The 22,697-nt window shown below is 41.6% G+C and overlaps 1 protein-coding gene across 1 annotated transcript; it reads right to left on the bottom strand.

The window, feature by feature from the left end:
- Positions 1-3,505: 3,505 nt before the first annotated feature.
- Positions 3,506-22,166, bottom strand: vps37c (VPS37C subunit of ESCRT-I). The gene is made up of 5 exons (XM_049568576.1): positions 21,509-22,166; positions 20,948-21,057; positions 18,121-18,292; positions 16,453-16,535; positions 3,506-12,656 (listed from the first exon to the last, which is right to left on the bottom strand). Exons 2-5 carry the CDS (start codon positions 21,038-21,040, stop codon positions 11,955-11,957), a joined length of 1,050 nt encoding a protein of 349 aa, XP_049424533.1. The 5' UTR covers positions 21,041-21,057; positions 21,509-22,166; the 3' UTR covers positions 3,506-11,954.
- Between the last annotated feature and the right edge of the window lie 531 nt (positions 22,167-22,697).

Raw genomic sequence — 22,697 nt, 5'->3', positions numbered from 1 at the left:
AGTACAGTGTAATCTTTGAAAACTACTCTAAACAGGGAGCATCAAGTTCATGACTTTTGTTGCAACAATGCTTCAAAAGACCAGAATCCAAACACTCAAATTATGAAAATGTATTTTTTTTTTGGTTATAAACTAACTAAATAAAATAACGATAATAGTACTTATTTTTTTTCTAACCCCTATACTTTTATTAGATATCAGCAGGTTGAATGATTACTAATGTGACGTGAGGTTCCTGATTAAATTATTTAAATCATGCAGAACTCAACTGCTCCAACAAAACCACATCCTGCAGACTGAACTTGAAAGAGATAACAAAAATAGAAGAAGGCCGACAGTTTGCTGCGGGGTGCAGAGTTTTAACCAGAGGCTGCAGGGTGAGGAGAGGAGAGACAAAGAGACCAGACGGTGTGAACAGAGGAAAGGAGGGACTAATTATGGTGAGAAACAGTGGTGCACTGAATAACATCAGTGGAGATGCATGCTGAGAGGGAAACATTCACACCAGCAGCTGAGCTGTTGCTTTACACCTGCACAGAATCATGATGGTAAAGGATCTGTTCACACAAAGTTCCCAAAACGTACAGTATTTCCTCAGTTCATTATTCATGCAGATGTGGTACTTTTGGTTTTATTTGTCCAGGTTTATCTGTCCCTGAGGTTTCTGCCTGGTGGTGAACGGCATCATATTGGTTGTGCTGAGAACATTCAACATTTTCATTTTAAAGAGAGTCACTGTCTCCTCATTGTGGATCCACAGACCTCACTGTCAACATATTTATGTGGACTACTCCTCATAAAGAAAATAGTTCCACTGAAAATTGTTCATATACAGTGGCTGCATCCACATCTCTACGTTTTCATTGTAAATCACACAACCATAGCTACATTTACACTTTGGTGGGTGCCCATTTTAGTTTAAATATTCTGAATTGAGTTTAGTCTGGTCAAGCGGAAACAAAAACTTTCAATTACAATGGTGCAGACACCCACGTTCACTTAATACTGGGTTTACAATTCTACTAAAATATTTTCGCAAAAAGAGAGCATTCCACGTATGAACCCCGACCGAAAATTTGATCCAAATGATTCAACAATGATTCAAACAAATTTAACAATACATGTTGTGACATCTCTTGGGAAGGTGGTAAAAGCAAGCAGATACTCCAAAAAATGCAGGACAAAATGGTGTAACAACCACAGGGAGGGAGAAAAAGAAAATGAAGCTGATTTTAGCCACAATTCTGTTTTGTTTTGTTCATATTGCACTGTTCATTGCATTTTTATTTAGTTTAATATGCTTATTATTTATTTTTTTTAGACTCAAAGCAGGGATGTTGCTGCACGTTGCTTTAGCCCAGTCAACTCTAGTTTTGCTTTTAGTCTTTGATCACTTACCAGAAATGCTGTGCCGACCAAATGTGGGTGAGTCTCACTACAGCACGTGTTGTGTAGGAGAGAATATAGTCGTATAGTGTAGGTGTGTACACAGTAGGTGTGATCGGAGCTGTATGACAATGTGAGCTCACAGTCAATTAATAGAAAATGACTGATCTGTTTGTACTGATGTTTTAGGGATTGGATGAGTGGTGGAGGGAAAACACACGGATACTGAAGCAATCTGGTCAAGAAACTGTGCAGGGGGACTGTGGTCAAGAACACCGGGAGGAGGACGCCCTTTGCACCAGTAGGGTGTTAGGTCTGTAAAAACAAAAACACAAAAATAACAAAACAAACAAACGAAACAAAACAAAAAAAACCCACACCAATTTTCAAAAGAACATAAGGAAGCTAAAGCCAGAGGTTATTTGGCAGCTAGCAGTGAACTTCCAGCAGGTCGGCAGCTAAACTGTACCAACTTCAACATCAACAATGAACTTTGCCTGGGTAGAACTTCATTGCATTTAAACACTATGCTCCACTTGTCCTAACACAGAAATATTGTAAAACTTCAGTTTAAAGTTTATGGTGGGTTCGTTTTGTACTTGGAGGTTGGAAGTCGGAAATGGGAACGACGTCACCTACGGGTTGACAACAGTTTTTGCATTCTAGTTGACAATGGTGGACAAGTCGGAAAAAAACATGCAAGAAAGCCTTTGTTGCCCTTGCACTTTCGGAGTATAGACAGCTTCAAAACCATCATGCACTCCAACTGATGAATGCCACAGATGAGGCTGACCTAATGTAAAACAAATAAGATAAAACTGCTATAAACAGTACTTTAGCAGAGTGTTTATTCACTGTGTATGTGACCGGCAGCCATCTTGAATTTGTAAGTCGGGGTTGATGCAGTTACTCCGAATTTCCGAGTTGGAAATCCGATCTCAGGGTGCGTTCAAGTTTAAACTTCTGACTGGGAACTGGGAATTTCCGACTTCCGAGTACAGAACGACTGCACCATTCGTCCCAATTAAATGCTCAGTCTCTTTTACCAGCCTGGTGTGGCTACATATTTTGACTAATAAAGGCCTATCTCAAACAGAGGTCTGGTCTGGTTGCTAAGCAGTTCATTTTCATAGAAGTTCTTTGGATGTATAAAACCTGTTTGTTGACTACCCACTTGAGCTAATGTTAATTAGCTGTTTAGTTTACACATACAAATATAAATGTTTAAATATTAGCTCGGTTTAGTTCATTTTACTGACATCATGAGCTCCAGAGAAGACCCAAAGTCACTCAGATTTACCATCATGACGAGAGAACAGTGGTGACTCCCCTCCTCTGAAGCTGTCATAAAGTCAGAATACCTGTATGTATCCATTCCTTGATTACGTGGTAAATTATTCTTATTCCTTTGGTCCATAAGGGTCCACCAATCAGAAGAATGAAAAGTGTTTTTCATGAAGTCTGACACATTATACTGACATTTTGATGACTATTTTTTGTACTATACTATGACTTTATGAACACTGTACAAACCTGTAACAGTCGACAGTGGTATAGCCTACATAACACTCTCTTGTCCTCTTTTTAATACATTACAATAATACAGAGAGACAGCACGGCGTTTGAGGTTTTTTTTACACCCACAGGAGTCAAGCATCATTCTGCTGGGGTACGGCAACACCATTTGCACAAACCACATGCAAAACTGCAGTACACTGTTATACTAGAACCAGCAGTAATAATAGTGGCAGTTTTTTAAGTTTATATAAGATTAACATTACATCAGATAATGTAATTTTAATTTTATTCTATTTTATTTATTCACTGTCTTTTAATTCTATGGACTCTAATCATCTTTTTTTGTGAGTTTGTTAGACGCCTGCAACACAACCAAGAGTGGATTTATTGTGCTGTCAGGATGCAATAAACAATACATCTGCAGAATAACTGCAGAGTACATGCTGCACACTGTGTGGCCAATGCGCAACCTACTTTTAAATGGTACAGGTTAGCATCACAGCAACCCTTAAAATCATTTATCAAAATAATGTGTAACAAAAATAAGCCAGAAATGTAATGTATATTTATTATTTGTAAATGAAGACTCAGAGTGTTTGAATTTAGATCAACTTCTGTTTAATTAGTCACAACCCAAAAAAAGAGAAAGAAAACAAAAAAGGCTCTTTTAACAATCTGCAGTCATCATTAACATGATATAATTCATCACCATCAGAAGAACAGATAAATCCGTCTGAACATTATTTCCCTCTGGATAATATTAATGCTAGACTATATTAGAACATCATCTTTGTGCTTCTTCTAAAACACAGTCACTCTTTCTCCTCAATACAAACCCACCTGAATCATTCATGTCTTAAAGTTGGATATGAAAAACTTTGTCATGCTCAAGAGTATTTCAGTATCGTCATCTAAATTGGAGTCGCCTTGTTGTGTTGACTCAACCAAAACACTGCGTGTGGCGAGTACAAGACTGAACTAAAACACAGGTGATATAGAGAGAATTATGTCAGCACCATACTGTAAGTACTGCAGCAACAGGACATTGACAGGCCTTCTTCCCTTGGCCTTTTTACTCTTCATGCACATCATGTCCTGTGAGCAGAGCCACACCTGACTGATCCTCACTGTGGGGGTCGACATGACACACTCATACAAATATACAACAAGACTGACTGACAACAGGTCACACGAGATGTGTCAAACCCAGACTGTGTCAGTCTGTTAGCTTATGCCATCGTGTGGCAGCAGCAGTTCAGGTGGAGCATGCACTATCACATGCATGATACTGTCAGTCTGATTAGCTTTCTGACCTGCTGAGAGATGTTGCGTTTGGTTGTGTATCGTAGGGGAACAAAGTCTGTTAAGACCCCCTTTACAAAGGGATTATACAGTGTAACTAATGGCTTATTTATTAATGGTTAACTAATCATTTACTGAAGTTTAGCAGTTGTAAAATAATAAGACACATTTTGGATTGGCAGGTTGAGAAAAATTCCATTGACCTGTTTGGAATTCTTAATAAATGTTTATGGAGTTTTTTACTGTCTATAAAGCCATCAGGTCTGCAGCTGTAAATGTTAATAAGTTAATCAATGGTTTTTGGTCCAGAGTGTCAGAGATCAAAGGAGGATTATTAAATTCCTGAGCTAAGAAGACAAAAGACGTGTCCCTCTGGGGGATAATGCCAGCTGTTTAAGATTTATGCACCACTTAATTAAAACAGGTTTGCCACACAAACTAGTTCTTACATAACTTACTTATTAATCAATCTCAGCACCCATCGACTATCGGTCTGATAGCGATAACTCTCTGGGGGCAATGGCCAAGGGTGGCCAAGACTTCCCCTTTTGTGTGACAGTTATTTTAGCTAATCTCTAAAAACCAATGATTAATTAAGAGTACTGGATGCAGCGTATGAAAGTTACCCAGTGGCACAGAAAGCCAAAAAATTCAACTGCTGTATATATAAAATTATTGACATGATCGGCATTGCTTCCTCATTGTGTGGCCCATATGGAAGGCGCACTAGAGAATTCTATCGGTCAGGCTGACAAGGTAATTCTGGTTTACCGCTTGGCTAGCTTGAATGGGATAAAATGATTCAATATGCAGCTCTTATAGACTTTCCAAATGTTATTGGACCAAATTTATCAAAGTCTGATATTGAAAAGAGTCATTTCACAGGGTTTGTGGTGCTAAAAAAAATGTATCCACTGATTTACAGACATCTCTTTCGCCATGTCATTGGGAAAAAGTCAAATGGCATCATGTGACGTATGTAATCCCACAGTTTGGCCATTACAAAAAATGGCTTCAAAGCCTGGCACACTTCCTGAGGGCCAGCTATAAACAGATATCTGCATATGAATGGACGCTCCCAATACCAAAATCCTACAGAGTCTGCATATATATCTTTAATGAGGTTAGTTATTACTTAATTTGCACACCCACTAACAGTAGTTTAGCTAATGGACAAAACTGACGTTAGCTTGCTCACATATAGCTGGATATGGATGACACGTGTGACCTGACACCTGATCAAAATCTTGTTTAATAACAAACTGGGAGGATTTAAATGATACTTCACGAATATAAGGTAACATACCCCAAAAGGCAAAATGTTATGCACTACACTAAATGGCCTAATGACATTAGCTATGCTAGCATGATCAGACATTTCCTACTCATTCTGCATGAGTAGGCCTACAACTCTGATGCTCACACATTTCCTTATGTTTGTACAAAGTTCTAACTACATTTACAAAGTATTGGCAGTTAAGTTTCATTGTTTGGTTCCCAAACTGGCATTTATTGTTAGCATGTAGCGTGTAATGCTACATGAACTCCTTGTTTACATGTTTCCTATCAATCAATTCACACATCATTAAGGTCTTTACGAGCTAATACATTTCTTAATTTCTAAAGGTGCCACCTAATTTAGGAAATCATTAGTTTGAAAGTAGTAAAAATTAGTGACAGATTTATGAAGAGCTGCAGCCACCTAGTTACAATAATTTATGACATATTTTATAATGCTATCTATGCTAAAAGATAAACTAACCTATGAACCATTCACACATATTTTATCAACCATTATTAAAGCCTTTAGTTACAGCTTATAATACTTTATAAAGGATGATACCTCTGACGTATATCCAAAATAACTGCTGTTTGTCTGTAGGTATTAATATACACACCAAACTGCAGTCATTCTCAGCCAGCAGATCTTTTCTAACCCTTTGTTGATTTCATGTAGCAGAGAGCCTTTATGCTACAACACAATATCAAACCAGTACAGGGCTGCCATGAAGAGCATCTGGACTGTTTCTCTCATTGCAACCAGTATGTGAGCAATCCATGGCACTTTCTGCTAAATACGTGTCTATTCTGAACCTTTGCTGATCGATCTAACAGAAGAGTGATCCAACACATCAATCAAAAGCAATTTTGCTGTTGCGATCGTATAACATCGGTGGCTCCTTGCTGTAGAAAATTCTCTGTCAGCAAAGAAATAATGCTAATAGTGCAGAAAAGGCCATCCTCATCAAACCATGTGACAACAAGGAAACATTGTCATTGTAAGTATTCTGGAGGCTCTGGAATTACGGCCATGAGATTTCTGAGTCGGCCGCTAACATCACCCATGTTTCAGTGTGTTGAGGAAGTTAACAAGTGGCTGGTCACATGGTTGGATGAGGTTTGTCCATGTTATCATTTCCAAGAAAAGATATATGATACAGTGCCACACAGACTTCTTTAAATGTTGTGCGATCTTTGGGAAGTGCAGAACGCCCACTGTCCTCTACAAATACAACTGCAGCTCCAAATGGACTCTTCTGACATGCTTATATTGTCAAAACATCACGGAGCTGTAGTTGTGAAATGCTAGAGATGCATTTTGTTATTCTATATTACACAGCACATACTCAATGTCCACATTTAGCTCTGAAAATGAAGAAAACAGTGTGAACAGATAATTTTGAATTGAATATGTATGAGCATTTGATACCAGAGATGTTACTAGCCACTTCAAGGAATGACCATTTGTTTATCAATTATTCACCAGGTTGCCTTGACTTTGTGAAAACAACTTTGTTTTTCTTGTATGCCTCCACAAGGAACGCAGAATCCAAAAAAAGGCGAACATTTTTCATAAATCTAAGTGACTGGGGTCAACATTTAACAAAAGCAAAACTATACCAAAACATCCTCTGACAATCTCTCTACAGAACTCGTGCAGTATTTAAGTCTTATTTATTCAGTTGTGTGCTCAGTACTTCCCAAACGCATGTATTTTCTCTAAAACTTTCATGCACATTCATATTTGCGTCTGAACTCTGCTCAAACAGAGCTCATACACACTCACATGCCTGACCATGCTCATGGCACACTACTTGTATGGCGGAAGTGTTTTAAATTGTAAAATTTTGGCGAAAATGCATGTGTTTGGGAAGCAGTGAGCATACGACTGGATAAATGAGACATTCTGTTATATTACACAAACTGTGTAAGAGTTTATAAAATTATATTTTCATATAGTTTTGCTGTTGTTAAAGTGGTCCCCAGTAATTTCAAATCATGACAAATGTTCCACATTTTTTTGGATTCTCCATTCATCATGCAGGTGTGTGAGGAAAAACAAAGTTTCTTTCAGAAATTTAACATACCATGGTGAGTAACTGATACATAAATGGTCATTTTGTGGGTGAAGTAGCCTATTGTTTTAAATGATTTTTTTTTTTTTTTTTTTTTTTAAACCAGCCAGTCTGGTGTTCATCATGTTTCCCATCATTTCTATCGGATATGATAACTGACAGGAGATCAGTGGACTTGGTAGATAAACTTAATAACTGAGTCAAATCACACAAACAAAGTGAGCGCTCACACAACCAGTCAGATTTTAAACAGAGGAGGAAAAAAAGTGGACACATCTGTGCCATAAATGTCCGTTATTATCTTGGATTTTGAAAGATTCTAAGTAAGACTCAGCACCGATTACAACTCTATTAAATAATCCAAAATGTAAAAGTCCCTTCTGACATAAAATAAGCAAATGATTCTCTTCTGGATTCTCTGGGCAACAACTTCAGACATGCAGTGTTGTAAAATAAAAGTTGTGCGACGATGTTGTGTATTTGTGTATACGACACGCTGCTCTCCCTTCGATCACAGAACCACTAACTGCTACAGCACGTCTAGCTTCTACCTTTCTTCATCTCGCTGCATTTACACTTTTCAAACTGTAATTCAATGACCACTACAACCTCAGTACTCACATTGAGCTACCATCAATGATTCCCTTGCTTTGTTTTTGGGGAGTGTTAACAGCAGTACATTATTTTAAAGGCTGGGACCAATTTGAAGTCAATTCAATCACTTCAAGATACAGCTTGGTTGAATTTCCAACACGTGTATGCGACAATATTAGCATGTTAGTTTACAGACATGCTTCCTGACATTGTTTCAGCAACCAGTTATCCAACTTCACAGATGACGTTTTGAGTTGGGTTAGAATTTTAGGACTTGAGGGCTCTATGAGGGTGCTACAATAATATCGAGAAGAGAATATTTAACTGTATAGCTGCTTTTAAAATCGTGATACTTATACTAATAAAGTGCTCTGAAGAGGCTGAGAGAAGATGCAGAAGACAAAACAGATTAGTCGACAGATGAAATATTACATTAAAAGGTAACATTTTCATGACAGTATAGTCTGATGGTTATTCCAAATTTAGAGAGGTGATATGGACTTCTTAAAAGATCCACAAATGAGCTTTCAGTTACCTACACTGCAATTTCAATAATTATATTTGAATTGATTCAATTGACACAGAACTGATCACCAACCTTTACATGTTCACTCAAATGAACTATACAGACCACATGTATTCTCAGTGATAGTGTGAACTTATAGAAATAAAACTATTTTCTCCTGGTAATCATTGTCAAGCATCAGTTCATATTCAACAAGCAGATGTGAAGAGGAGGAAGAGAGATGGAGAGGAGGTCAGGACAGAGGAGGAAGGGACGACAGGGGAGTGTTGGTGCGAAGGATACAGACAAACAGGGGACAAAGAAGTCAAACTGGTCTGTGAACGACAGACTGCAGCAGGTATCACTGTCTCAAGTCAGGGTGTAACTACGGGACTACAGTGCTCCTAACTCCCCCTAAATCTCCATCAGACTATCTATATTTCATTGCTTACACTTCTAACCCACTTAAGACTTTTTCAGTTTACTTGCTCTAAGCACAAAAGCACCAAATGTTATCAATGGGGATTTGCACGTTAACAAACAGGCAAACCTATCTGGCTCTATGTATTTGCTGGGAACAGTCTAATCCCCCCAGGACCCCTGAACAAGTTAAGTATTTGAAAGGTGAAAAGGGCTTCAAGACTCAGAAAAACGTCGGTTCTGAGATGGAGTTTAATAATATTTGTTGGACAGTGGGTACTCTGTTTCTCACATTAGCCATTTAAAGGTACTGTACCTTACTTTTTACATGTATTCATCATTTTTTATTGCCAATGTGTCAACAGGCTGTAAGGAAACTGACCTCCGACTTCTCAGTTGCCTGTAACAGCCTGTGGACTAACTTCTATCTACTAACTTCTATCTGTGACACGTTCCTGAGTACCTTGCCTTTCTTCAGCTCCACTACAGCACTAACAGTGTGCAACACTGGCTGACGTTAGCTAAGAAAGTATGCTAACATCATCAAATGACTGGCAGCCACCACAACAGAGTCCACACATGCTGTGTTTCTGTTGCATACATTTTGCAGCTGTAACACACAAATTTGTCAAGAGGAAAGAAGACGGCAGCTCCAGACACGGCCCTTAGCATGGTTGCAACTTGAATCCAGCCAGCATTGAGGGTCTGATCCTGCGCTGACTCTCCACCCAATCACCAAACTTTCTGTTGCTGCCAATACATAGGTGAAATCACCACTGTCGCTGGCCAGCAAACTGCTGTGGTTCCTGGCACTGGGGTGTTTGCTGGCTGAATTTGAGTTGGTACAGCAGCTTAGGTCCATCTACAGAGCTGCTATCCGCTCTCCTCCTACTGAAGTAGCACCCTAGAAGTGGAGAGTAAGGCAGAGGGATCTCATTAGTGATCTGATAGTGCCCCTGCTGCTTTAAAAAAATCCACTGACGTGAGATATATTGTGATTTTAGCTTGCTAATATTAGTTAACGCTAGCTTGCTTGTTAATTGACGAATTGTTAGCTAGCTAACGTAGTAAAATATGGCCTGTGGATAACGTAACCTAATTCATCCAAGCTCTGGGACTGATCAGGCTGGTAAATTGACTAGTTTGCCATTTGCAGATTACTTTACCCGCTAATGTTGCAAAGGTATCAACACCAGATCCATGCAGCTAGCTTGGTTACAGCTAGCTGTAACAAACACTGCTTACAACTAAAAATGACAGCTGCCTACATTGCCAGGTGACATCTTAATTTAGGTCTAGGAATGGAGATGCCTTGGGGAACGCATTTAAATTTGAATTCACTATACACAGGACTGAAAGGTTTGTGAAAGGCCCATCCATTTCCATTATTCCTATCTCTCAGAGACACAACCCCACAGAGAATTATTAACAAGCTCAAAGTCGATTAGTGCAGCAGTTTTAAACTTATTATTCAGGAAAACAGTGACTTATTTCTGTGACTTGAATGTAGTAAACAAATGAAGGCTTAGAAAGTGTGGTTTAAAATAGACCTTGGGTCGCCACTTAAAGTGTTGCAGGGGCTTCTTGGAAAGCTGTCAAATAATCTGTGTAGTCCTGGCACTAGGCTGATATGTGGCTTATTGAGAGACAGTATCTGTTTACATTTGTTCTGTCTCCTGCACAAAATTGAAACTGACTTCAGACAGAAGCTAAAGAGCTTGCTTAGCCTGGAGAGTTTTTTCCCCATCTTAAGTAACTCTTATGTTTTATTAAATGATGAACAAATCTGAGAACAAACACTCAGAAAAAGCTTGGTTCACTACTATTTTTACTAAGTTACTAGTGTTTTAGCTGTTAGCTAGCCAGCTGCAGAAGCTCACCAACTACCTCTGGCTATTTCAACCATAACGTTAAATTAAAAGGAAAACCTAAAACACTGTCATTGCTACGAGGATCTTTGGTTGATGAAAATAAAGGTTGACCGGAGACACTGATGGTTCCTCTGCCCACTGTCCACAGGCAATTGTGCATAATGAAAATCACCTGCCATATTTGTGTTTATAATGTAAGTGTGTGGAAGAGCTGATAGACCAAGCAGCTACAGCTGAGGATATGGTTCTCTCAAAACCCTCCATCTTAAATGGACATAACGTAAGAGCCATACTTTGTGACAGCCATCCACTTTGCCAATTTAATTGCATGTTATTAGCCCCAGTGTCACAAAGCTAGCCTAGGACATGAAGCTTCCATTACGAGTCATTTTCTCAATGCAGACTGTGCTCATGAACAACAATGTGATCCAGACAGATTCTGACCAGACAGCTACTGGACATGACGAGGTGTTACAAAGACTGTTTTTTTATCCATGTATTTGTCATAAGGGGGAGTGCACTTGTGTGTTTATAAGGACTTTCTGATTGCCAAATAGCAACAAACACACACACACACACACACACACATACACACAAGAAATGGAAGAGGAGGGAGGGAGCGATGGAGAGAGGGAGGAGAGTGAGTGTATGAAGGGCCAGATACAAGTGTTTTAACACTTAAACACAACGCAACAACCTGAGACTAGTGTGGGGGAGTTGGTGGGTCGTAGGGTGACAGAGAGAAGGAAAAGGAACAAGAGAAAGACGGAGAGATCAACAGACTGATATTTAGAGAAAGAGAGAAATAGTGCAACAAAGATAAGTAAAGCGAGAGACCTCTCTCAGCATGGGGGAAAAAGAAGAGGGAGGGTAGAAAAGGTAAAAAGACAAGAGGAGGAGAGGGAATTAGGGTGGAGGAAACTGGAGTTAAGGGGAGGAGGGAGGAAAAAGGGTTGAGATAGCAAAGAAGGGAAGAATTGAGACAGAGGAGCAGTAGTGCTTTCATGAGTACGGCTGTGGGACTCCATATCCTGGTCTGTAGATGGGTCTCCCCGTTGGCGACTGAGAATTTGAATATGAGGGCCCGGCTGGGTAGCTGTAGCCGCCGTAGCTGTAGGAGGCCGGGTAGGGAGCGGGGCCGCTTGGGGGGTGACTCGGGGTGTACTGGCCAAATGCTGAGCCGGGGTGTGGGGTGGGGAAGGAGGGCTGGGCTGGGTAAGGGCAGGCAGCTGCAGCCGGAGGCCCAAAGGCGGGCCTGGGCCCGGAGAAGCTCCCTGCTGGGGTGAAAGGTGAGCCGGAACCTGGGTACGGAGGGATGGTCGGGCCGGAGGCTGCTGCCGCTGCAGGGGGAGGGTTGGGCGGGGAGACAGGGTACGGGCTATAGGGAAGGCCAGAGGAGCCCCCTGCAGATGAGGAGGCGTTTTGGTAGCTGGAGGACTGAGGTTTGGAGTTTGGCTGCTGCTGATTTGTCGTTGTTGTTGTTGTCGTGTGTTGATTCCATGGTGAGACTGTGGCAGCGGGGTCTTGGCTGACGCCTGTTGATGATGCCATGGCGTTAGGATTGCCCTCGCTCCTCTGTCGTAGGACCTCCTGGAGTTTCTCTATCCGCACCCGTCTTTTGTGAGCGAGGGAGCGCAGGGAAAGGAAGCGGTCGAGGAAGGAGTCCAATGGCAGAGAGCCCTCCAGAAACTCATCAGCTAGAGCCTGCAAACAGACACACACACAACCGGTGACAGTGATGGTTACTGCTGCAGTGTTTCCTCTGTACTTGTACAGGCCTAGTGTGCCACCAGGCCAACAGGGACAAAAGACTGCCAAATATCCATTCCAGTGTCGCCTATATTCATTTTGCAGCGGAGCACCTTTGTCCACAGGTCTGTGATTAACAACAGGACAGTTTAGTGTCAGTTATCTAAACTGTTCAGTCAGTTGAACAGGTGACATAAAGATAACTTTCTCAGTAGGCTACTGATTACAAACTACCTCAGTAGTGAACAACAAGCTAGCGTACTGAAGGATTCAGTGCTCTAGTTGGGGGGCTAGAACAGAGAATATTCAGTTAAAACAGATCAGAGATGCTGTTTTGCCCTCATTATTGTCTGTGTTAATGGAAACTCAACTCCTAGGGCCCTATTTAGATGGTCTAAAGCGGACGGCGGACGGCGTGCAGCGCATGGGTGTGTCCCAGTCACTTACTAGTTAGACAGTGCATTTTCAGACTGTGCGCTATGGCGGAGAGTCTAAAAGGGTTGGACTTACTCTGAATTAGTCATGGGTGTGTTTTGGGCGTATCATTCCATAAGCCAATCAGAGTGTCACCTCTCATTCCCTTTAAGAGAGGCGCAATTGGAGCGCACGGTGGAGAGCTGGTTAGATGGCAGACCTACCAACTGGAAAGAGTATTTTACAGCTGAGGAGACGATAAATGTATCTCTATATCGACTGTCCCGTCACATCTGATGTCAGATCAAAGGGGATTGGCACCGTTTGGCATGTTTGGCACCCGTAATGGAAATCCAACCTGATTTGATTAACACAGCTGCAATCTAGTAAGTTCACATCCCTCTCAGCCAGCCACAAACAGCCACAGCATCAGATAGGGAGTATATATTCAGCATCTGTCATCTTAGAAAAGCCAAAAGAAAAGAAACATAGTGAGACTGCGAGAGAGAAAGAGAGAGCGTGCACACGGGAGAAACGCTGTCAACAAATTGTAAGTTATTCAATTTTATTTTAACCCGGAGGTTAGAGAGCCCATCTCCCTCTCCAGCATCCTGAACCCCCCCGCCCGAAGGTCCAGGAAGGGCTGGTCCCGTGGCTGCACCTGGGCCGTCTGGTCTGGCTGCGCGCAGGCTGCGGAGCTTCCCCCGGGTGCCCCTGGGTGCCCCCAGCTGTGTGGCGGGCTGTGCGGCCACTGTGCATCCTCCTCCTCCTCCTCCTCCTGACAAGATGATCTTCAGTTTTATGTTCTAAAAGCTTTTTTTTTTTAAATATACATTTGTACGTGGCTATAAGTTCACGTTTTTAGTTCACAGAAGCTGGTTATTGTTGTGTTTATGTCAAAATAAAGTTTATGAAACGTTTCCACATCTTTGATTTTGTGATTTACATGCCAAAATGATCACAATTCATTTGGGAAAGACAAGTTCATTTTACAGGCTATGCATCATCAGCCCGTGGAGGTCTGCTCGCAGTTCTGTATATTCGGACACTGCAGCTTGGACCTCCCGGATTATGATGATCATTATTACTGTGATTAGATCATTCTGATTATTGACTGACCATTAAGATGTGTTTCTGATAAATACTGTAATGTGCACAATAATAACCTTTCACACTGTAAACATATTTTTATTTGTTATCTTTTGCATATGCGTGGCTGCTCTATGTGTGTCTGAGCAGAGTGCACGCGCGTTGTGCACCTGCCTAGAGACGCATATTACTAACTTGTTTAACAGCGAAATACTGCGCCGTTGACTTTAGACCAGGTTTTTGTTGGTCACTGGCGCATTTGCTTTTGCCGTCATCTAACTAGCAACGCGCCATGACTGCGCCGGACCACTCCTCATTTTTAGATGAACACGCCCAGAGAAGCGCAAGTTCATTTGCTAGTTAGATGAAGAGGGCGCAGGGCGTGAAAATGACAACTGTGGCGGCATCTAAATAGCAATGACACTTATATATGATATGGATTACGTGCTGTCCACCGTCTGCTTTAGACGCTTTATATTTTTAAATAAGTGCTGTGCTGTGGATCTAATTTATGCCAATGTGAAGAGTGGTTCATGTAGATTTCAAAAAGCAGCTGATAAATCTCTGGAAAAGTAGGATACCTGTTGGAATTTGGTTTGGCTGTAGGTGGTAATAGACATAGACAATAAGAGGCTGCTGTTGAGGAGTTCGACTTTATGCAAATGTTCTCTGACGCAGTGTAAATGGCAACCAGGTGAAAGCCAATCATGTTTGTTTTAAGATAAGATCAGATAAGAGACTTCATTGTCCCGAAGGAAATTTGTCTTGGATACATGCGGTATCTGCTGTTAGAAGACACAAAGAAGTTTTTTTCCATACACAGAGCTGTCACTATTCACAGAGTCCTACACACTACTAGTACATACAGTACATGTACAGTGCTTGCACACTGCCCACTGCAAAAAGTCATCATAAAATTAAGGCTTTAATGGACAAGGGGACAAAGAGGTTTTTAAAGCGGTTAAGCCTGCATGGGGGGACTCTTAAGTGTCTGCCTGAGGGGAGAAGTTGGCACTCATGATGGAGGACATGGGTGGGGTCTGAGAAAATTGTCTGGGTCCGTCTGATAATGGTTTGCTCAAAGACAGGCTGGAGTGTGGCATACTGCCTGACTCCCATGATTTTCATGGCTCTCTGCATAAGCCTGGTAATCTGGGTCTTCAGTTGTACACTGAGATTGCCAAACCAGGCTGAGATGGCTGAGATGCTCTCAGCTATGGCATGGTAGAAGAGGAGCAACACTTTCTGGTTGACTCCAAAGACCCTCAGCCTGCAAAGGAAGTATAAGCACTGTTGGACCCTAGTGCAGACCTTATCTACCTGAACACTCCATGTTAGTTTATGGTTGATGTGTAAAAATGGGGTTCTCGTTAATACATCCATGACTGGGACACTGGGTGTTGTTGTACTCAAACTGTTTAAGCAATGTATACTGTGTTAAAAATGGTGGCAATAAAGCTATTCTGTACGAACTGTGAGTCAGGAAATTAACTACTTCCTTGTGCGCTGTAAAGCATCTATATCAGAAAACAACTGTCCAGTCAGATCAGAGTTAAATTATGTGCTCAGAGCAACATACCTAAATAGCTATCGCTGCATGGAGCTTCACAGAGACTGCCTACTGCTTTGCATCTGCATGCATGAAAGCAGAATCAGACTGGTTGTAAAGGAATTTAAAACCCTGCTGCAGGTCTACAAACCTGTGAAGGGACCAGCCCAGCACCTGCAGCCAGTCGTCAGGCCTGAGACCATCACACAACACCCCAAGCACTTCTTAGGCCCAAAGCATATCCTCCAAACCCAAGACTGCAAAACCTTTGAGCTAATTACAGAGTTGTAAAATCTGCGATATAAAACTCTTAAAATTACACAACTTGTAAAACCACTTTAAGACTAACTTCAGCCCTGCGTGAAAAAACGCAGCCCTTTCATTCATTTGAATGGAGTCAGTTCATCAGCACAGTGGGGGTGTCGACACAGGGAGCGCTGGCAAAAATGTTGAACCAGGCACATTCTTATAAGGTGAACGCTGCATTTCTGTTTCCCTCGCGATCATCGTGACAAAACATAAATAACTTGCCTTCATAACTTCGGGCCTCTTTTTATTTATACAGTGTCGACTGCAACAAAACTGTTTAAGCACCTTTACGCCAAATACAAAACCATATGCATTTGCATAAGCACAAGAAAACATTTTACATAGTGTGTATATGTGTATACTATTTATGTTTAGGGTTAAAGTTCTGACCTCTGACTCTGCCTCCGTTTTGCTGCCCTCTGTCTGTAGTCTGGAGAACAATGCCTCTGGAGACACCTCACCCACCATCCCATCTGGGGTTGACGAGAGCAAGAGTGGGCGAAAGAGAGACATAGAAGATAGACATTTATATATAAATGCAGAAAGTAACTTTAAAAAAAAAAAGTATTAAAAAAATGTGAACATTCAACGGTAGCTAAATGGTCATAATGCTGACGAGAACAGTCACGGCACTCATACTCACTCATTCTTGCACATAGTCAACAAGAAAATATAATAATAAAACACAATTGTCAGTTTAATGCTCCATTATAAGACTCTGACCTTTTAACTCCTGAAGCAGGCACAATGGACTGACTAAAATGCACACATGAAGACACATCATAGCAGGGCTCAAGCACTTTGACCGTATGCTTTGATTTAGCAGGGTTGGAAATTAGCACCTGGCATCGCTCAAATGCAGGTAAATTCTGGCTGTGGCGGATAAATTTGGTCAACCTAATAGCCACACAGTGGGTAAACAAACAAAGGCACTTCACTAACAACTAAGATTCTCCATCTAAAGGCTCCGTAAGAAGCAGTGTGGATAAAGAGTTAGGCTCAGATTATTTTTTTCCTCATCCTGATGATGTGCATATCTGGATGACAGTGTTGAATGTGTGTTAGCATATTGGATGTAGGGGTTTTCTGTGGAGCCACGAGCGTCATGTAGGTGTAAATTTCTAGAGGTTTATGACAAAATGGCTTGACGACTCAGACTCCCATGTGTGCACGGCGAGAGGGGAGAGGGAGAGATGCTGTGCTGCTGCCAGAGGAGCCACTGACTGAGTTCCCTCTGAGCGGTAAGTCACTTAAAGAGTCTGAGAAGTCCAGGGCTGTTCATAAAACATTCAGGACGCCACAGTTCATTCCACGCTACTGAAGCTGCTCCTCTTTTTGGAACCAGTGCGGAGCTGATAATAATTTCCCTTACAGCCATGCTTTTTGTTGTCATGGGTAAGTAGTAGTCAAAACATTGTGAGTATCGTGATATAAATTTTTCATATCATATTAAAAATTATACCGATATTACCGTGAACAAGATGATATGGTACATCCCTAGTCTCCATTCACAGACCCTACAAGCATGTCACAATGCCAACACACTGTCCTTCGCACAAATACCAACCTGCAGGCGGGTCTTCCAGCTTCAGCGTTTTATTTGTGCTCGCCATAGTGTGACTGACTAGCACACCAATCTTTTTGTGCTAACCTCAGCATATGTTGCTAATGGCCTCCAGTTAAAAGTGTCCAACAGCACACCTGCTGGTGAACTTTGGTTCGCAGTTTGATACGAATACACAAACCGTTACAGCCCTACTAAAAACAGTATTTTTTAAAAACACTGTTAGTTCAGACTGTCTGTAACAGCAGCAGGACAGTCACATGTCAAGTGGTTTTATGTATTTCACTAAGTAATAATATCAATTGTCCTATCAGGGATCAATCAATATGAGGAAATCTTTCCAGTTTTGTCGTGACATTTCCAAGGTCTGCTCCGAGGTGCCTGACAGTTTGACACAATCACAACTCACAAGTCACTGGTTAACAGTCTCAGAACTTTCCATCCCTCACTCCATTTATTCATCGACCCTTTGTTCCTCTGTCTCTCCCTCCTACCTCTCAGGGAGCAGTGTTGTCTGTACTTTTCTCTGATGGCCTCCAGCTGGGAATATCTCTCCACCAGCACCTCCTTCTCTGACTCCAGACGAGGCTTCATGTCCAGGTTTTGCTCAGCCAGGCTGCGATTTGATGCCAGCGCCATCTCTCTCTCCAGCTGGATGTTCTGGATCTGAAGGGGAGGAAGTCAGGCATTAGACTATAGCAGCTTCACACTTTAGGCAATGTGTGGATACCAGGTAATGCAGAGGGAATATTTTTCATTGATTTAAAGCATTTGATTTAAAGCAGAGTTTCGCCAGTTTTAGATGATTTCATTTAATAAGAATTCTTGGAAGAAGTTTGGCCTTTTTATTCTAGTTTAGTTGTAGCGTAGGAGAAAACTACATTTCTTTAAGTAAGGTTGGTAATTCTAGCCAAATACAAAATGTAGCTTTGTCAGAAAGTATCTTTTTAATATCTCTATCAAACCTTGAGTATTATAATGATAGAAGTATCAAAAAAATTTAAACGATACCTAGCCTTAGTGGGTAGACAGCACACTGAAGCACTTCTTAAGGACCAGTGGAGAGTGATTTCACATTTGAAATAAATGTTAGAAAACATGTAATCATGTAAACACTCTGCATTCAACCTCATTTCCAAGTACAGTAGTACCCCAAACACAGGTAGTAGGCATGTCTACAGCCCCTTTCAGACATGGATTACATAGGCCTGTGTATCTATCATGTTCACTGAGGAGTGTTCTCACTTCTCTCTGCAACAACATAAATTGTATCTGTTCTGTAAATCAGCTCTCCAGTGTTCTCCTTTAAGAAAAAATTCTGAAACTGCAAGGGAGAATTTCTATTATATATGTACATATGCGTATATTGCCATGAATTAGGGAAAATCCCCACATGCACAACACATATGCCAATCCGCCCAAATAGGTTTCCTATAAAAGCCGCAGTATAATTCCAACACTTAAATTTACCATGCATGCAATGGTATTTGTGTGAATATACTGAATGTTGAATGGCAACATTCTTTTAATTTAATGTCTAAATGACATAAATGTTACTCCTTCATTAAGGGCATAGATTTCAGAAGCTGCAAATAAAATTTCTGAGCAGCAGACAAAAAGAAAAGATTGCCTGCCAGGGTGGCAGCCAGAGAAAAAGTTCATTTCAGACCACGAATAGCATCTAATAGTGTCAATACTCAAGCATCATATTGCCAATAGGAAAACCACTAAACCAGAAAGGCTCCAGAGTCAGGCCTTTGTCATCAAAGTAAATATTATGGGAAGGAATACACTGAAAAAGGGCAACACACACTCACATTAAAGGTGGAGTCTACAATTCTGGACAAACTGTTGATAATGAGACTTAAAACCAAACACACCCACATGCCCCTTCAGAAGATCCAAGCCCCAAATTCATGGACATGCATTGCCACCGCGTCTGCTGCCCGAGAGTACGTTAGCCTCAATAATTAATGCTACACAGTAGAAAACATGTCATTCCAATGCAAAGAGTATCAGGTCTGCCTTAAAATATTTTTATACTTTATTAATCCCAGAGGGGAAATTCTATTTTTTCCACTCTATTGTCATATACACACACAGGCCAGAAATACACACACATGCACAAACAGGACATGCATTAAATGGAGAGATGTCAGAATGAGGGGGCTGTCCATGGACAGGCACCTCGAACCTAGTTCACAGGAGACAAACTGGCACGTCTCCAGCTACAAGTCCACACTCCATATTTGGTCCGGACTTGAACCAGTGACCCTCTGGTTCCCAACCCCAGTCCCTAAAGACTGAGCTACTCCCACCCAGTTAGCCGATGTGGTAACTCCAGTTTGGCCAAAGCAAAACTCAGCACCAGAGGTTTGATCCCAGATCAGCAACTTTCAGTTTACTGGTTAGACCCCTGCCTCTGGCCACCAGCCTGCTGAGACCCTCTCCTTACCCAAAGCTGCCATCCGCTCTCCTTACAACAAAGCCACCAATAATTGACTGTATGGGAAACACTGTTAGGCTTCATTACCATCATGATGATGCTTTGTCCCTTGAGGGCAAGGATGTGGAAGAGGGAGAGTACACAGCAGAGGAAGCGGGGGAGGCAGACGTCATAGTGAGGCAGCCTTGAACCTTTTATATTTTTTTTTGCTCCTCTGACGTTCTCCTCTTTGGCTGTTCAGCACCCCATGTGCCATATTTACCGATCCTCTTGCGCCAACTGCCTTTCTCTTTATCCTTGGCCTATCCCCTGACCTGTGTATGAGCATGAACACTCCCTGTTGCTATGGTTACAAGAGCGTTGTGTGTCTCGGTCCAAGCCACTTTGTTTATTTCACATTTACAGAGCCATGACTGTGTATAAACACCAGATTCTTTTTATTCAGCCAACACAAATAGGACAGCCAAGAGACTGTGAGGAAAATATATTCACGACTTTCATAAAAGGTGTACTGGTTTAAAATCACAGACTCCACCTTTAATGGGAGCTACCTGGTATAATAAGAGTTCGCTTCAGGTCTCCTCTGCAGTTACTGGAGAGGGAAAGAATTATTTACTCACTTCCCCTGCCCCACCCAGACTGTCCCCTCCGTTTGGGGTTTTATACTAGAAACAAGCCATGTATTTCATAAGCATGAGAGTTTGATTTTACCCACACTGAGAATGCCAGTTGACCAAACACGCTGAAAGGTGTTATAACTACCTCATCAAATCTCTAATTTCACACACACCCTTTCAGCTCGGCCTCTGTGAAAGCTAGAACATGCTGTCTTTCATAAATGGCAGCCAAATGGAAAAATAAGCATAATTTTTTACCTCGTCAGACTCCAGAGCCATAGACTCCACCCTCTCTGGGTTGTCCAGGAGCTCCTGCAGCTCTGATTGGCTGAGGTCCTGGAGCTTCTCCATCTGATTTGCCAGGATGGCTGTCCGTCATACAGGAACCAGGAAATAAGAGTTAAAACAATGTTTGGAAACAGAAAGTGGACAGTCAGAGGCCTAACCTTTGTATTTTACTGCTACTAATCTTGAGTAGATCGATTTAGTCAGTATCCATCGACTTAACAGGCTATTGTTAACAAATCAGGACAAAACAAACCATGTCACCTACAGCCACTCCCTTAATAAAATATCAACCGGTGGTATATGATTTTGAAAATCGTGGCCATTTTTTGCCAACAGTAGTGATAGTGACATTTTGAATGCAGTATTTTAAACACAGTTGACTTAGCGTGTCAGCTAGCATTTTAAACTCATACTACAGTCACACTATCGAGGTAAGTAACGTTACTGCAGGCCACAAAACAGAACAAGGTGTTCAGACGAACACTGGTGACAGTGGAGCAACAAAACAGATGAAAATAAGATGGTACTCACACGACGCTAGCAAACCAAATTCAGCCTGACACTGAGTGGTGGTGACATCCAACACCACCTATTTATTTCAACTGACAGGTGACGTGACACGTCCTCGGGATCTCCGACCAGCCCTGACGGAATCCAGCTGAACGAGAAGCCGCCGAGTCGTTTTCGACGCACTTTGACCGGCTAGCTAACTAGCTGCTCAACCAACGGCCAATCTCACCTGACGGCCCCGCGTTAAGCAATCTGATGACAACAACAGTCGGTATGATCGCAATGTCAGGCACTTAGCCACCATCAACTTCGAGGGAAGCCCAGCGATTTGGCGATCAAAAACGGAGCCCACAGTGACGCCGCTCGGTCCTGGCGGTCGCTGTCAAACGTCTCTGTGTTCCGGTGATGCTTACTTCACTAAACAGACAACTGCAATCGACCAAATGTGTCGGAAAATGACCAAATCTTTGCTAATAATAGGAAAGTTTCACTCCACACTGACAGAAACCGCCGCCATTTTCGGAATCTTCCACTAATCGCTGTTTGCGGGGGTGTTCAGATAAAATTAAAAATTCCAAAACAGCAGCGGTGAGCTGTAACGAACTCCTGGTTTATTATGTTTTAAATAGTTATTGTTTGCCTACATATTTTGTGTAATTATTCCAACTAGGCCCGTTATCCGTGTGTTGTCCCCTAAATCCCAGGGTAATGGTGGGGTCCTGTGCTCAGCTGATATAAGGGAAACCCCTATGTGACGGTAATGTCCCGTCTACTGCTGCCAGTGCTTCTGTCAATGGCAAAATATCTGTCACCCTGTTCTGCCGGAGGAGCGACACATTACTGCTTTCTTTAGAAACGAAAACCACTGTGTCAATATTTGGGAAATGAAAGGATTTTATGTAAAGACAGAGAGTAGGCTTAGACAGAAAAGAGAAACGCTGGTCTGTTGAGGCAGGTGTATCCATTAGCTTAGGTTGTCCATTGGAAGCTTAATTGATTCTAATTAGACCTACCTATACAAGTTTTGCAGAGATCCACTCAGCATAAAAGATTATACTTGCTGTTATTATTTATTTATTTATTTACAATTGGCAATGTGCAGTTCTTAATAGTGTGTTCACATTTCCAAAACTCTTAACACAGTGTGCACAACAGCATTCAATGTGGACTCAACAGTGAATCACTTTTCATTGTTTCATGACCACATCTT

Source organism: Epinephelus fuscoguttatus, linkage group LG3 (assembly GCF_011397635.1).
Source record: "Epinephelus fuscoguttatus linkage group LG3, E.fuscoguttatus.final_Chr_v1".
NCBI lineage: Eukaryota > Metazoa > Chordata > Actinopteri > Perciformes > Serranidae > Epinephelus > Epinephelus fuscoguttatus.
Note: the sequence above shows the minus strand (reverse complement) of the source record. Positions and strands in the feature narration are given on the sequence as shown.

Excerpts from the sequence above, each read along its gene's own strand:
- vps37c (XM_049568576.1), bottom strand. The coding sequence starts at position 21,040 with ATGGAGAAGCTCCAGGACCTCAGCCAATCAGAGCTGCAGGAGCTCCTG. Across the intron at positions 18,293-20,947 it reads TGGCTCTGGAGTCTGACGAG|ATCCAGAACATCCAGCTGGA; the intron begins GTAAAAAATTAT and ends CCTCCCCTTCAG. Across the intron at positions 16,536-18,120 it reads ACAACACTGCTCCCTGAGAG|ATGGGATGGTGGGTGAGGTG; the intron begins GTAGGAGGGAGA and ends CGTCAACCCCAG.